This window comes from Mustela nigripes, chromosome 8 (assembly GCF_022355385.1).
Source record: "Mustela nigripes isolate SB6536 chromosome 8, MUSNIG.SB6536, whole genome shotgun sequence".
Lineage (NCBI taxonomy): Eukaryota > Metazoa > Chordata > Mammalia > Carnivora > Mustelidae > Mustela > Mustela nigripes.
In genome coordinates this window covers 16,683,134-16,698,596 of record NC_081564.1, presented here as the reverse complement: position 1 = coordinate 16,698,596, position 15,463 = coordinate 16,683,134, and the positions used below count along the sequence as shown (strand labels likewise).

Genomic DNA, 15,463 nt, shown 5'->3' with positions numbered 1-15,463 from the left:
CAGTGGTTCTTTAACATGGACAGCCATTAGGATCACCTGGGGAACATTTTTTAAACACCACACCTGGCTCCCGCTTCCACAGAGTCCAATTTAATTGGCCCTGTGATTCTAACATGCCGCTTTGTATGAAATTTTGAGGAGTGGTACTCCAGCTGTGGGCCCGGGACCCACAGAATCCATATGATCTCTGTCTCAGAACTCAGGAAAAACGCAAATTCTGGTCGCCTTCCGCCCCCTCTCCCCCACCCCGGCCCAAACCTACCAAACCAGAAAGTGGGAATGGAGTCCAGCCATCTATTTTTACAAGAGCCTGGGTGATGGAGATATTCACTCCAGGCCGAGGACCCCTGTCCTAGATGATCTGCTCCCTGCCACCCTGTATTCCCCCCCAAACTACCCCTTCATTCTCAACACCTGGTGTATGCTAAGTGTTTAACAAATATTTGTGGAATGAATGTAAATCAATCCCCCAATTAACAGCCTCCAGCAGCTCCCCCTTGCCAGTGGCCAATCCAGATACTTCAAATGGCATTCAAGGCCACACATCAGCAGGCGTCAGCCAGCCCTACAGCTTCCCCTCTCTCCTGACAGCTCCCCATTGGGACTCCCTGTGCATCCCCATCCAGCCTACCTGAGGAGGCTTGGTGTTGAGGATGTTTCAGGAGTTCTGGTCTTTGAGTATGCTGCTCTTTCTGTCCTACTCCCTAGAAAACTCCTATTCATCCTTCAAAACCTGGTTCAAGATCTCACCTCTGTAACTTCCTGAGCTCCCCATTCCCTCAGCCTTTGCAAGCACATGCCTGGGTAGCACATGCAGCCCAGCACCCCTCATACTTGATGTCCCCATAGTCTGGTTTCCTCATCAGCCTCTTAGGGATTTTGTGGGAGGGGAAGGAGTTTAAGAGTTAATATTTGCAAAGTGCTGAGAACCGTGTCTGGCACGGAACAAATGCCCAGCACAGATAACATACTGCTCTTCTATTCCCCTAGCCTGTGCCTGCTTCCGTCTTCCCAACTAGCTGGGGAGCCCCCAGAGGGCAGGGCTGTGGCTGACTCATTGCTGTGTCTCCAGCACCCGGACACACACACGGGCAGCAATAAATATTTGTTGAACTCAAACGGATTTCGTGAGTTCATCTGACTCACTCTGAAGCTCACCTTGGTAGTCACCTCCTCTGAGTCTTTCCTGACGGCTGAGGCAGGCTGGGGGCTCTTCTGCATTTCCACGGTCTGCAATTTATGCCATCTGAACCCTCATCCCGCTACAAGGCCCTTTTTGGTGTACCTGCCTATCTTCCCATCAAGGCATGACTCCATGGGGGCCATGAACTCTGCAGAATTCACCTCTGTCTCCCCACAGTTTGGTACATCCTCAAGGGCTCCGCATCTTTCCCAAGATGGAGAGGGCCCTGGGCTCAGGGAGCTGATTATAAAGGGACACCCTCATCAAGCACAAAGGGAGGAGTCCCTCAGCCACCCTCCTGCTCATTTCTAGGACAGCCATGCAGCTGAGGTCCATCAGAATCTGTGACCTTAGAGCTAGCCAGAGAGAGTCTGAAGGTAGGCAAGCTAGCAGCCCCTTCCCAAGTCACCCCCAGGCTAAGGTGGCAATGCCAGGGCCCAGGCACAAGCTGAGGTCCCCATCCCCACTTGCCAGTCCTGTGGGACCTCCTCCACCTTTGGGAAGTCCACTGCCTCCCTCAGTATATGTCCCCATCAGGAACATCACTTACTGCAACTGGAAATCACTGTGGGTACAGGTGTGTTTCTACGTGTGAGATGTCCCATGGGTGTCCTACAAGCCTCCGGCTCACCGAGTCACATCTGTGAGCTTCTCCCGCACACGCGCACAGGTTTGGAGCCTTGCACACAGATTCACAAAGTCTCCTGCGCACACAACAACCATTACTTAAAGATCATGGCGCATGCGCGTGAGGCTTCCGAACCTAGGCCGCTGTACGCACCCGAACGCTGTACACACAAACTCACACCGAGGCACGGGGTCAAACTACGCGACCAGAAACTCCCACAAACCAACGGTCGGGGGGCGCCTGGGTGGCTCAGTGGGTTAATCCTCTGCCTTCGGCTGGGGTCATGATCTCAGGGTCCTGGGATCGAGCCCGGCATCGGGCTCTCTGCTCGGCGGGGGGCCTGCTTCCTCCTCTCTGCCTCCTCTCTGCCTGCCTCTCTGCCTACTTCTGATCTCTGTCAAATAAATAATAATTAAAAAAAAACAACAACCCAACGGTCCGGCTCATTTGCATACACGCAGGCGCACAGCATACACACACCCCCACCCCCGGCATCATACGTCCCTGGTGACCACGTGCTCACCCTCCACCGTGCCTTTTGGGGAAGAGCAAAGAACACGGCCGAAGGAGGGAGTCTGGAATGAATGGAGCGAGGGACATCAGGGCCCTACCGTTCTGCGCAGTTGTCCTGGCAACGGAAGATGGTCATCTTCTTGTAGTCGAAAAAGGACACACCTCGCAGGGCCCGGCTCTGGGTGTCATCCAGGTAGCAGCCGATGTACTTGGCTTTGGGGAGAAGAGAAAAGTCAGATCTGGCTGGGCACAAAGCCGAAAAGGATTTGCAAAGGAGTGGCAACTGGTGGCCCTCGGTACTGGTCCGTTCCTCCTTCCCAACAGAAAAGCAGAAACAAGAGACTGAAAGTCACGTGGGCTGGCAGACCGTGACCCTGAAGGGCAGCGGAGGCCAAAACAGGAAGAAGGGACTCTTCTGCGGCCAGGGTAAGGAGCAAGCCCTTGGACTCCACTGGCGACAACCAGTAGACGCCCAGAGAGCCAAGCCAGGGTCATTCTCCAGTGACCAAGCAGAGACCCAAATGGAGACAGCTCGGAAGAGTCTGAAACAGCTGATAGCGTGTTCTCATTTCTACAAGCTGCCTCGAGATACTTACTTTTCCTTGCACATGTGGGCTGGGAAAGCTCAAAGGACAGCCTCAAAGGCTTCCCAGTTCGGTTACTTCCGGGCAGTGGCCTAGTGAGTCTGGGCCAGGGTCCCTCTCTAAGGTCTACTGTTCTTCACTGTGGGGATGAAAACACTACCAGTAAGGTCAAAACGGAACGATCTGCATAAATGTTTCTACCATAGTGTCTTGAGTGTAACAGGCGTGAAGGTCAAATGAGTGCAACACGATCTGCCATTCACAGCGCCTGCAGGTACTTCACAGTGTACCCGCACGTGGGCCAGGGTGAGTGCTCTCATCCAAAGAAAAATTTTAAATGATGTTTGAAAACCAATGTGCTTTTGTACTTCACGGTAAATAGTCATTCTTGCACATCAAGACCACACTTCACAGTTTATAAAATGGTCTTTCCCTGTATGTTCTTGGGACTGGGACGTGTGCTTTGCTAAGTGGTTTACACAGACAGTCTCGCTGAAACCTTACGATGATCTTCCAAGTGCTAATGTTCCCACGCTATACAGAAGAGGAAACGGAGGCCCAGAGGGGTGAAGTCACTTGCCCAAGGAAACACAGCTGGTACTTGTGGAGCAAGGGTGGGCCCCGGTGCATGTCCTGAACCCCTGCTTATTTCTAGAATCCAGAGAACCTTGCAAGGACCCAGGTGAAGTGGGGAGTGCTGGCAGGTTCATGCTCTCTGATGACTCAGCAGAGGCCCAGAAAGGTCCAATGGCTGGCCTAAAATTTGAGGCTCAGTGGTGGCAGGACAAAGATTTCAGTCCGTATCTATGGGAGCCCCAGATCATGGCTCTTTCCACTAGTCCATGTGCAAGTAACGGGAGGATGCCACCAGCCCTCACCGAGGATGACAGGACAAGATGACATGTCGCTGGGTCACTTTCCCTGGCAGGCCTGCTTCTCTTTCAGCTGTGGGCTGGCACCCCCCTCGCTCGTGGTGGAGAATGGGCTTGAGCAGAGGGCACAGGCTCTTGCTGAGCAGCCGAGTCCCTTGGGGCCAGCCTGCTAAGTGCAGAATTTGTCAGCACTGCTGGAAACGGGCCTCGTCCTCATCACTCTGAATTTCTTTCTTTCTTTTTTTTTTTTTTTTTAAGATTTTATTTAGTTATTTATTTGACAGAGATCACAGGTAGGCAGAGAGGCAGGCAGAGAGAGGAGGGGAAGCAGCCTCCCAGCTGAGCAGAGAGCCCGATGCGGGGCTTGATCCCAGGACCCTGAGATCATGACCTGACCTGAAGGCGGAGGCTTTAACCCACTGAGCCACCCAGACACCCCTGAATTTCTTTTCTAAGACAGCGGTGATGTGGTTGGCTAAGAAGAGTCCAGCTTGAATAGAAAGATCGTTTCCCTGCAGCAGGCCCATCAGACCGGGACAGTTGTGGAGAAGCCCCCTCCTGTCCCCATGTTTGTTCTATGGTGTCTTTCCTGTCACAGAGGGGGTCCTGGTCTGGGGTGCTGTTCGCACCGGAGCTGGGAGGAAGAGCTTCAGCTCAATAGTTTGGTAGAGGACATAGTGTTCTGGGACGGATTGTAGAAGGAATAGGACAGGCGTGGGGACAGGAATGGGACAAATGGGGAGTAGGAAGAGGGAGAGAGGAAGGGGGAAAAGGTTATTTTGACAGCGTGAGTTCTTTGTTATCAGATCAAAAGACTGTGTGTGGGACCATGGATTGAGCACCTACCGCATGCTGTCTACTATGGACCATTCCTTTTAGTTTAAAAATTGTTAAGGTTTTGGGGCGCCTGGGTGGCTCAGTCAGTTAAGCATCTGCCTTTGGCTCTGGTCATGATCCCAGGGTCCTGCGATCGAGTCCCACGTTCCTTCTCCGTCTACTGCTTCACCTGCTTGTACACTCTCTATCTCTCTCTCTGACAAATAAAACCTAAAAAAAGAATGTTTAAAATTTTTAAAGTTTTCATTCCAGTAAGTTAGCGTATAGTGTTATATTAGTTTCAGGCGCACTATACAGCAATTCGATAACTCTGTACGTTACTCACTCATCATGGTGAGTGTCCTCTTCCTCCCATCCCCTATTTCCCCCAGTCCCCCTCCCACGTCCCTTCTGGTCACCATCAGTTTGTTCTCTAGAGTTAGGAGTTGGGTTTCTTGGTTTTTCTCCCTCTCCTTCTCCCCTCCATTTGCTCATCTGTTTCGTTTCAGGAAGTCCGGATAGGAGTGAAATCATACGGAATGTCTTTCTCTGGCTCATTTTGCTTAGCATTATTTTTTTTTACATTCACACCCTCCCATGCTTATTAACCGATTTTACAGATGAGGAAGCTGATCCTAATGACAATGACACCTTCCTGCCTTAGAAGCGAGTCTGAGTTTTGGCATATTGTGTCTGTTCTGACCCGTCACCACATTACTTCTGTTTCTCCTCTTTTCTAAACAGAATTAGAAGCTACGGCTTCTATCTCAACTTCCTACACCCTTAAAACTTAAGCCCGAGTCTGTCCTCCAAATGTTTTATTTGTGGGGAGGATCTGCTTCCATTGGTCCAGGGTCACCAAGAGCCACATAGACCTGATGGGGAAAATTGCAAATGCTCCTGGATCTGCTGGGCTTGAAATGAGATGTGCTATGGCTTCGGGTGGTCTCACCTAAGGGTGGAGGTAGGGGCATTTTGCTCTATGCGGGACAGTGGATCTGTGCTCGATGCAATTTTGATCATCAGAGTAACAACAGTCAGAGTACATGTGTGTATACACGTGTCCACTTTGGAGTGAATGGGGGTGGGGGGCTGTCATGATATCGTTCACACCTTCAAAGCAATACCTCTTCTGTTTTTTTTTTTTCTCCTAATAGACCTTACCCGCCCCTGACCTTGGCAGGGCCAATTATGTTGCCCCTCCCACCAGCCAGTGATTGCCTGATTGCTCCAGGGAAGAGCACATGGTCTAGACTCTGGATTCTTGCAGATCAAAGCTGGGAGAAAGAAATCTGTTTCCCTTGGGTTAATGACATTGGCAAGTCTGTAAACCCAGAGCAACCAAGAGACATGATCCCTGGGACCAAAGTCAGCCTGTTTAGGAGGATGAAACCCATGGAGGCAAGCAGAGAGGAGAGCCACAGAGAGACAGGGCACACATCACTCCTTTGAAAACTCCAGTCCCTTCTGCAGTTGGGTGACAAGACACAATGCATTTTCCTCTTTAGCTTAAGCTGGTTCAAGGTGGGTTTTTGTTCCTTGCCCCCAAAGTGACACTGATTTACATGTTAATACTCAAGCCAAAGGGCCTGAATCCACCCAGCTCTGAGGGTCCAGACTAAACCCATGCCCAGGCCTGTCTGTTCCATGCCCCTGGATGTGTACCATGGTGAGTCTCAGCCTGGGAGGAGGACATCTCTGTCCCCAACAGAGAAACCACCCTGGCGATGCTGGGAGAGAGAGGACCCCTTAGAAGAGAGCTGGGATTTGAGCTTATGTCCATCTGTCCCAAAACCTGCACTTTTAAGTGCTGTGCTACCTCCTCTCCATCCCTCCCATCCGGCCAGACATCAGGCTGCAAGGTCTCACACAACAGGTGCTCAAACAAGGTGGGGGTGGGGGGTGGGGGGGAGATACATGGTCCCTCATGAATGCCCTGGAGAAACATGGGTGTGTTACACACTCTGACCTGATGGAACGGCTGAACTCTGTGGGTTAGGAAACAAATTCTGAATGTTTCCTCCCTGGCCTGGGCGATTCTAGAGCGTCTTTCCCCGCGGACCCCCGGTCAGCACAGCCATCATCCGGCCCCGGCGTCAGCCACCTGCTGACCTCATCACTGCGGTTCCCCCGCCAACCCGCCTCAGCAATTTCCCCAGCGCCCTGCCTTCAAATCTTGCTGTGGTGGCACGATGTGTCCAAGACGAGGGGGGACGCCAGGTGTGTAAAACTCAGGCAAAATCACAGGCAACTTGAGGGGGGATAAATGGCCGAGTTCACACCATCTATCAGCTCATCTCTGCATCTGTTCAAATATTGCTGAAACGGCAGAGTCGCCCCAGCTGGACTATTTATCTCCGGCACGGGCACCACGGAGTGGGGAGCCCGGGGGGAATGCAGGCAGCTGGAACAGAGCCCTCCCCACTGTGGGTTCCCCTCCCCGCTTTCCTTTCCTTTTTTCCTTTTGCTTCAATTAATCTTCCTTTTCAAGAAATTTTGCTCTCTTCAATAAAGGTAATTTGTTAAAAGGATAACTAAACACGAACAGATCTGTATTCCTTTTCTTTACTATCCGTGAGTAGATTCCACAAACCGGGAGGGATTACAGAGTGTGGGAAGAAAACCAGCTGTGGGGTCAACCAGATTTGGGTTTCAGTCTGAGCTCCTGGATATATCATTACCCTGCCTGGAAAGTGGGAAAAAGAAAGTGGGGGAGGGGATGGGTTGAATTGTGTTCCACTCCTCTCCCCCCACCCCCCAAAAAAGACAGGCTGAGGTCCTACACTCAGAACTTAAGGATGTGACCTTATTTGGAAACAGGGTCATTGCAAATGTGATTCATTAAGGTACGAGCGCATATCAAAGTGATGGCACAGCAGTCGATAGGACTGGTGTCCTTATAAAAAGATGGCCATCTGAGGACACAGAGCCACAAGGCGAAGGCATATGAAAAGAGGCAGAGGCAGGAGTTCTGCAGATGCAAGCCAAGGACCGTCAACGGTTGCTGGTGATGCCAGAAGCCAGGAGAAAGGCATGGAACGGGTTCTCTCTTGGTGTCTTAAAGAGTGCACGCCCCTGCTGACAACTTGATTTTGAACTTCTGGCCTCCTGAACCGCAAGAGAATACATTTCTGTTGCTTTAAACCACCTAATTCCTGCTGTTCTGTTATAGCCGTGCTAGAACAGGAATACAAAGGGGTGTTGTTAAAGTAAGTAGTATTAACCTATACACTGAGCCTTGGCACCAGGCTTGGCACAGAGCAGAGGCTCAGGAGTTATTTTCTCTGCCATCCTGAATTCTCCATCCTTCAATATGACCACTCCAGTGCTGTCTGTGTTTCCTAGTGCAGAGAATAAAATTTTCTGCTTGTACCCAGGCTTCTGTGTACCAGGCACAAGAGATGCATCTTTCACTTTGGTCAAAAGGCTACAGATACCACAGACTCAGCTCAATAGTCTCTTCCTCCAGGAAGGCAGTCATGATACACTCCAATGGCTGAACGGGATCCCTCCCTTAGGATGCCAGATCCCCTGGCCCCCACCCTTCCCTAATGCTGTTCTAAACAATTCTCCAGACACTGTCCATTCCTTTTTCAAACCAGAAATGATTTAGGCTCATCACAGAAGAATTCTGACCACAAAAAAAGGTGTTAGCATGGGGGAAAGCAAGACACAATGCTATCTAAATACAAGATGTGCTTTGTCAATACACACGGGAAGGAAAGAGACCGGCAAGACACCGAGGATAGACGGTGGTTGCAGGCAGATGATCTGTATTTTCTTTTTCTTTACTTTTTTTTTTTTTTTGATCTGTATTTTCTTCTCTCTTCCTACACATTTTAAGTTTTCTACAATGAGCACGTGTGATTTTGATAATCAGGACCAAGTTATTTTTTGAACATAAAAATTTTTCGTTTTACTTGCCTGTCTGCCTCCCCAGGGACTGTGACTGTTCCTCAGAGGGAAAACTGCTCTTGAATCATTCCTGTGTCTCCACCAAACAGCACTGGGCAGAGGACATAGGGGGCATGTGATAACTATGAGATGGATGGATGGATGGAGTGAGGTGGGGATTGTACAATTCAGTGGTTAATAAGAGCTTTAGGCTCAGACTCGGGTTGGAGTCACTTCTTGACAGCTGTGAGACATTGTTTAAGTCACTTAACCTCTCTGAGTTTCAGTTTCTTTGTCCATGAAAGGGGCTCCAGTTGCTGCCTCATGGGAAGCTGAGGGTATGGATACACCGTCCCTGACATAGACTAGACCCTCAACAGCCCGCAAAGATTGTATCTTCAACTGGAGGAGATGGGGAATGGGTGCCCCGCTGCTCTTTCCAAAATTGCAGATTGATTCTCCCTACCGTCTTTCTTCATGCCTGGGCTTCAAAATCAAACTGGATTTGTTTTCTGCACAGGCTCTGCCTGTGACTAGCTGTGTCACCTTAGGCAAGTCCCATCATCTTTATGCTTCTCTGTTTTCTCCTGTGGAGTTATAATATTGATAATAAAAGCTGCTATGCCTTAAGTGCTTGCTATGTGCCAGTCTCTGGGCTGAGCCCTTCCTGTATACCAAGAAGTGAGGGGCTACAATGGTCAAGGTTCAGAGGTAAGACTCAAAATAGCAGCGTTCACATCACTAGTTTATTCCCTCCTCCTGCTGGACAACCTTGGGCAACTGCCTTAACCTCTCTGTACCTCTGATTCCTCCCTCTAAGATGGGGTTAACAACAGCGTGCACCTTGCTGGGTTGCTATGAAGATTGTGGGATGGAACAGGTACAAGGTGCTTGGAAGCACGCCTGGCACTTAGCCCACAATCGATTCGTCTTAGGTAATCTGCAGGATAGCCTGCTGCTGTTATGTACTTCTTAGCCACAAGAGGAAACGGAGGCTCAGAGAGGTGGAGAGACCTGCCCAAAGCTGCACAGTCAGCAAGCTACAGAACTGGCAGGTGGACCCTGACTTGGCAGCTCAGAGCACAGGCTCTTCCAGGGCTGGGGGAGGTTAAAGGAGCCCACAAGGTGGGCGTGGTACATCCAAAGTGACAGCCCCACCCCGGAAGTAAGACATGCCCCAACCCAGTCCTGGAGTGGCTCCTCCTTCCCCTCCGAGCCCCGGATGGGCTCTGAATCCTTGACAGCCCAAGTCCCGCATCACTGCATCAAGTAGAGCCCTTGCCAGCTTCAGAGAAAAACCAAATGTGTTCCACGTCAGGTCAGAGAAGCGTCTTGTTTTTATTAGTGTTAATCTAATATGTTGTCTTTCCTCGCTGAACTCTGAATAAGTTAATCAAGGACAGGCTGGATTTGTGTTTTCTTAATAACGCTGCCTGATTCCGAAGACTGCCTGCTGTGAGCTCTAGGCTCCGGCTCCTTGTTTAGTTTCTCTTCTTCTCTCTTTACATTTTATAAAATATCTATGATGTCCAGGGGCAGAAGGGTTAGCATGGTATAGAAAAAGGCTTGAGAGCTTTGGAATGAAATAAACCTTGTTTCAAATCTCAGTTCCTCACGTCTACCCATGTGACCTGGGTTTCTGAGTTTTAGATTTTCCCATGTGTGAAACAGAATAACAGTTGATTTCTAACTTTCTGAGTTGTTGTGATAATTAAGTAAGGCAATGAAGCCCTTACAACATGGTCTAGACCACAATGATCACTCAAGAGGTGGTAGTTACTATTTCTACTATAGACAGTAACAACACCGATTAAGTGACCTATTATTATGAACTAGGAGAGGTGATAAGCATCTTACATATAACATTCCATTCAAATATTATGTGAAAAACAGGACACCTGGGTGGCTCCTTCATTTAAGTGTTTGCCTTTGGCTTGGGGTTGTGATCTTGGGGTCCTGAGATCAAGCCCTGTGTTGGGCTTCCTGCTCAGCAGGGAGTCTGCTTCTCCCTCTCACTCTGCCCCTCCCCCAACTCTTACACGCTCTCTTTCTCTCTCTCTCTCTAATACATAAAATTTTTAAAAATCTTTAACATACGGAAAACAAACCGGACAGTGGTTGGCATGATGTAGGTGTTCAAGAACTGATAATAACTGCTAGTAGTAGTGGCAGTGAGTTCATTCTCACAACTGGGAGGTGTTGTGAGTATTGTTTGTATCAACTGCACCACAAGGAATTCATATTCTGTCTGGAACCTTGACAAGCACAGGTGATTATCATTCGCCTAAGGGCCCTGACAAAGACCAGAGAGGAAGGAGGAGCATTTGATCAAGTCTGGCAGGGGATCACAGACAATTTCCTGGAGGTGAGCGAAGATAAGAGCTGGAGGAAGAGTAGAGTTGACACTAAGAGGCACTCCAGACAGAAGGGTAATTATTCATTCACGGGTCCATCTGATCTTTCATTCATTCAACAAGTCGGTACTGAGCACCATGCCTGTGCTGGGTGCTGTCCCAGGTGCTGAATGAACAGAAACACCGACCCGGGGTAGGGAGGGATGGTGGGAATAGGACTGGCAACATCTCTGCCCTCACGGAGCTGACAGTCTAGTAGGGGAGGCAGACTACAGACAAGTAAGCAAAGACATCAAGAGGATGCTTTTGGGTGATGGTAAGTTGGTAGTGCTGTCACAAAAATAACCGGGGAGTATGGATGTGACCAGGTACAAAGTGGGGCTATTTTCCTTAGGAAGGCTTCTACCAGAAGGTGAGGTTTGACTGGGGACCTAAAGGAAGGGAGGAATAGAGCCATGGAAAGATACAGAGGAAAAGCATCCCACAGAGAAGGAAATGGCCATGTAAAGACCCTGCGTTAGGCGTTAGGAATGGGCTTAGTGCATTTAGAGAAAGGGAAGAAGGACGGTGGGGTGCGGCGGTAAGAGGGACAGTAGGAGTGCTACGAGATGAGATCTGAGAGATGGCCACAGTAGGAGACTCTGGACTTTATCCTAAGTGGAATAACAGTATAGCCTAAGATGTGGGCTTGTGAAAAACTTTGGGTCTTGCAAACTACCAGAAGGAGTTGGGAGTACTTGGGGAGAAATACAGCCAAGTGGGTGGAGAAGGAAAGAGTAGCCACTTCCTGATTTCTCCATCAGTGCAGCACCTCATACCTCTCCCGTGCCTACAGGATGGGGTCTCTTCCCCCAGGCAGATCCACGAGAGTTTCCTGGCCACCTTTAAGAACCACTATGTGCCAAGTGCTTTTACAACCACTGTCTCAGTGAGCTCTCAGGAAAAGCCCAGGCGGGTGGGGTTCCTGTCCCTACTTTACAAATGACGAAACTGAAGCATGAGAAGGTAAAGCCATGTGCCTAGCCACATGGCCGGCTGGGACAGAAGTGGAATACAAATCCAAGTCCCCCAATCTGTTCTGCCACCTCCCACCTTCTCCTTCACCTCCCTGTGAACGCAGTGTTCTTGAAGAGGCAGTTTCTAGGAAATCCCTGGGGCGGGATGGTGGGGTCTCCTGGCTGGCTCCTGAGCCAGGTATGGGGTGGGACAGAAGCAGGGGAACGTGTTTGCGGGGGATGGGGGCGGGGCAGTCCCACCACTAATCCTGCTTCCCTCCGTGGAGAGAGAAGGGGTTTTCTAGGCGCTGAATCACAGCGGAAGTGTGACATGTGGCAGGAAACACAAAGGCTGGGGAGGATTTCCTTCTGTCCTGATTGGTGCTGGATCTTCCCAAACCATCTGGTCCGGACTCCCAAAACGTGCGTTTGTGTTCATCTCCGGACTGGCGGGGTTGCGAGCTCCTCCCCCACACGCCAGCCAGCTGTTGGGGAGACATTGGTCCACTTCGGGAGACTGTCAGGGGACCAAGCATTCAGACCAGTTGGGTTTGATTTCAACTCTATCGCTCTCCAGCCTTGGGCAAGGGTCCCCCTTCACCAAGCCTCAGTTTCCCAAAGTGTAACCTGGTTGTAGGATCATGGTTCTTGCTCAAGTCCATGGGGTGGGGTAGAAATCAGATAAGGTACTGCACTCACAAAGAAGAGCCCTTTTTGACTGAAAGGCTAGGAAAATGCAAGGACATGTGCCCAGGGCAATGATGTCCTCCGGGAGCCATCACCAAGAGATCCAGTGAGGCATGCGGTAGAGCAGTAGCTCTACCGCTTAACAGCTACACAGGCCTGGGCTTGTGGTGCCTGTTTCCCCATCCCTAAAATGGGAATAACAGCACCATCCATGTGGAATCGTAGGAACACTTTAATACACGTAGAGGGCTTAGAAAAGTCCCAGGAACACAGTAGGCACTCAATAGATGCTGCTTCATTCTCATGTGTTATTTAACAAGACGGAAGAGTTAGCTTTGAACTCTAATGGTTGCAGGATCCTAATCCATGCTTGGCTGTTAACAAGCTGTGTGACCTTGGGCAAGTTACTTAATCTCTGAGCTTCTAAAATGCGGGTTACAGCACTGCCCCAGCATGGATAGCAGTGACTGTATCGCAGCTGGCTCCTATTATATGCTGAGACCTGGTGGCTCTTGGTATATTCTTCCAATCCCCTCCCTTCTGCTTGGCCACCATCCCTGTCTACCCCTTACCTCGTTCCTCCTCCTTCTCCCGGATGATCCTCCCCTTGAGGGCTCGGCTCCAGGCTCCACCGTAGTCACCCAGCTTGGTCCTCTCACTCCCGTCCTTGCCCTTGAACCAGGGTCCATAACGGCGGGCGATGCTGGAGGCTTCGCCTGTGTCCCGGAAACCTCTGCCCAGATGCAGGTCACCCAAGAAGGGCAGCTCGGCGCCCTCAGCCGGGACCCCCGCGGCAGGGCTGGCCTGGTTCTGGGAGACGGCCGGCTGGCCCACAAAGCCAGAGTGCAGGAAGACCAGGCTCCCGGCCGTCAGGTAGAGCACCAAGAAGGTAAAGAAACGCACGGGCTTCCTGCGGAAATACCGCTGGAATTTGAACCAGAGCTTGGCCATAGCAGGCTCATTCCGGACTGGCTCGCTGGGAGTTCAGCTGGTAGGTCAGGGGTTCAGGAAGGGGAAGGAGGGGGCTGCGTTTCCCAAGCTTCCCTTAGGGATGGAATCCCTGGGGGTCTGCAGTCTTCTTTCCTCCGTGAAAGTGATGGCCAAAACCAGAGCAGAAGGCCAAGACTGGCACTTGGCCGAGACCAAGAGAACAGGACTCTCCTGTGGTCAAGGCGAGCTTCTCTGGGCCACAAAAGAGGCACAACATCCAGGAGCTGGTCCCATTTTCCTACATCTTGTTCTTTGTCATGGAGAGTTCCCGAAGAACTTTGACCACAGCAATTGCAGGAGAAATCTGCCAGCTCACTTCTCGCCTCTTCCCGGCTCCTCAGGCCTGTCAGGGCTGGATGATTTCACTCAGGGCAGTTTTCTGGTCCCTTCTACAGCTGGGAGCCAAGCTCAGCGTGTCCACCTCATGGAAACAGAAGCGGTCGGGCTTCCATCAGAAGCTGGCGGGCTTCCATCAGCTTAAGCATTAAGGCTTGAAGCTGTGACCTGCAAAGCAGCACGAACACAGATTTAAGAAGCTCGCTCACAGAGACCCTCAAAGGTTCCCTGAAACCTTCTCAAGGGGGATGTAGAGGCCCAGAGAAGTGAGGAAACCATGTCCTGAAGCATGCAGCATGACCGGGTCTTCTAGAATCCCTCCCTTTTTCTTCAAACCAAACTGGGAATCTGGGGGCTTGACTCCTACAGGGCCCATATTTTGGGACAAGCTTTATCTTGGACAAGCCCAAGTTCTTACACCTCCCTATTTCCTATATGTTTGTCAGATAGATACGGATTCATGAATTGTTTTAGGTCCGAAAAACACCTCCTGGGGTCCTTGCTGAACTGCCTCCTGGACCTGGCTGATTCTGAACCAGATCAAATTCATTCCCCACTCCCACCCCACCAAGGAAATACTTAGTGATCCCCTACTATAAAACAGGTGTTGTGCTAAGTTCTGGAGATAACTCTGTGAACCAGAGAGACCAAGCCCCTTCCTTGATAGGGCTCACATTCTAGAGTAGGAGAGATCAGTGTCCTAGCCTCTCTCCTCTATCCAAGAAAGAAAAGGCAATCAGGATTATTTAGCAACAGAGTCATTCGCTCTGCATTTATTTAGCACCTATAGTATGCCCAGCTTTGTGCCAAGCCCTCTATGTGTATTACTCATTCATTCTTCCCAGTGGTCCTAGGGGAGGTAACCATTTCCTCACTTTACAGATTAGGAAACTGAGGCCACGTAGCCAATGAGTGGTGGAGCTGGGACTTCAACCCAGGACAGTCCAAAGGCAAAACCACAGCTCGTAACCACTGCTTTTATGACTTGGTTTTTTTCCCACCCAGACTGGGTACCGGGGGAGGGATTGGGAGAGAGACCCTGAGGCAGTAGCCCATCTCCACTGCCTCCCGGTGACCAGTGACTCATTAATTTGACAGGGGGTCCTCAGAGCGTGGTCCAAGAGCCCCTGATTCATAATCACCTGTGAGCCTGGTCAAGTATGAAGATTCTGGACCTCTCCAACCAGAATTTGATAGAAGGGGAAACCTACAGGTATAACAAGGTGCCCTCAGAAAATGGTGATGGGCACAGAGGGCTGAGGGCACTGCTTTATGAGTAAACGTTAAGGATCATTAGTCAAGAGGAAAACAGAATATAAATTAGGAAACAGAATATGCCTTTTGGCCAATGCGATTTCATATTCTCACCAGCAGGGGGCCTTGGGACCATCTTGGCCAATGTCCAGGATTAACTGGCCGCCAATGGAAGATCAGAGGGGTAACTGCTCCTCTCCAGTTCAGAGCAACATGGGAGTTTAACTGTGGTTCGAAGTAGATTCCATCAGTCCTCCCTATGCCATCCTATTCATTCCGGGACGAAGTACTAAGCACGTACTGGGCACCAGTGATTGTTCAAAGCACTTGGAATAGATCAAGAAACAAAACAGCCCC

At 50.4% G+C, this 15,463-nt stretch overlaps 1 protein-coding gene across 2 annotated transcripts in view; it reads right to left on the bottom strand.

Annotated features, from left to right (window-relative positions):
• The window catches only part of WSCD2 (WSC domain containing 2), a 114,670-nt gene that overhangs the window by 38,428 nt on the left and 60,779 nt on the right, over window positions 1–15,463 (bottom strand). Inside the window, exons 2-3 of one of the 2 annotated variants that reach the window (XM_059408606.1) lie at window positions 13,099–14,020; window positions 2,423–2,537 (exon numbers count right to left, since the gene is read on the bottom strand). In XM_059408606.1, the coding sequence (XP_059264589.1) occupies window positions 2,423–2,537; window positions 13,099–13,477 (494 nt within the window). In that variant the 5' untranslated portion in view covers window positions 13,478–14,020. The remainder of the gene's footprint in view (window positions 1–2,422; window positions 2,538–13,098; window positions 14,021–15,463) is intronic. The other variant, XM_059408607.1, reaches the window with a different exon arrangement.